General features: G+C 45.6%; 1 protein-coding gene across 2 annotated transcripts in view; it reads right to left on the bottom strand.

Moving 5' to 3' along the window:
* Positions 1–774, bottom strand: part of pex16 (peroxisomal biogenesis factor 16) — a 19,572-nt gene that overhangs the window by 10,650 nt on the left and 8,148 nt on the right. The window contains exon 7 of one of the 2 annotated variants that reach the window (XM_037979962.1): positions 573–725. In XM_037979962.1, coding sequence (XP_037835890.1) covers positions 573–725 — 153 coding nt within the window. The remainder of the gene's footprint in view (positions 1–572; positions 726–774) is intronic. The other variant, XM_037979963.1, reaches the window with a different exon arrangement.

The following is a 774-nucleotide window of genomic DNA, read 5'->3' as shown; positions in this document are numbered from 1 at the left end:
AGGCCCAGAGGAAGATCCAGGACACGCTGGAGGGACTATGTTTCTCGGCTGGCCTGGGAACGCCTTGGGATTCCCCCGGAGGAGCTGGCCCAAGTGGCTGGGGAGAGGGAAGTCTGGGTCTCCCTGCTTAGGCTGCTGCCCCCAAGACCCGACCCCAGATAAGAGGAAGAAGATGGATGGATGGATGGATGGATGGATGGATATTAGTTTGTTTGTTTGTTTTAATATGTGTATGTTTTGTTTTTTAATGTTTCAGACAGGAAATTATGTCACATATCACTTTATACTTTTTTTCTAGATATAAAATGAATGTTATAAGTCTTTAAATTAGCTGCATCTCACTTAATAATGTACAAATTGTTTTACTTGTTTATGAAATATTTTATGATTTTGCATCAAGTTGTTTTGGTTTTAAAGATTTTCTTGGTGGAATAACATAGGAGCACAGCACCCTCATGTGGTTCACACGAGTACTACATTTTGAAAGAAAAATGATAAAGATGAAACATTTCCAGCATTTTCTGTCTCTGTGAGGACTTGTGCAGACCGGAGGACAACCTGTGGAAGGATACGGTGTACAAGAGGCCGACTGATGTAGATGGACTCGGCCAGCATCTCCTGGAGACTCAGATCTGTTGGTTTGTTGCTGAGCTTCTCCTCCAGGCTACTGCTCCTCTTCCTCTGAGTCGGTGCTCCCCACAGACGGTTCTGCAGGGACGGAGCTGCTGCAGGAAGAGGAGGAGGACAGGAGGAGACAGGAGGAGGACAGGAGGA

The sequence above is a fragment of the Kryptolebias marmoratus genome, linkage group LG15 (assembly GCF_001649575.2).
Source record: "Kryptolebias marmoratus isolate JLee-2015 linkage group LG15, ASM164957v2, whole genome shotgun sequence".
Taxonomy (NCBI): Eukaryota; Metazoa; Chordata; class Actinopteri; order Cyprinodontiformes; family Rivulidae; genus Kryptolebias; species Kryptolebias marmoratus.
Note: the sequence above shows the minus strand (reverse complement) of the source record. Positions and strands in the feature narration are given on the sequence as shown.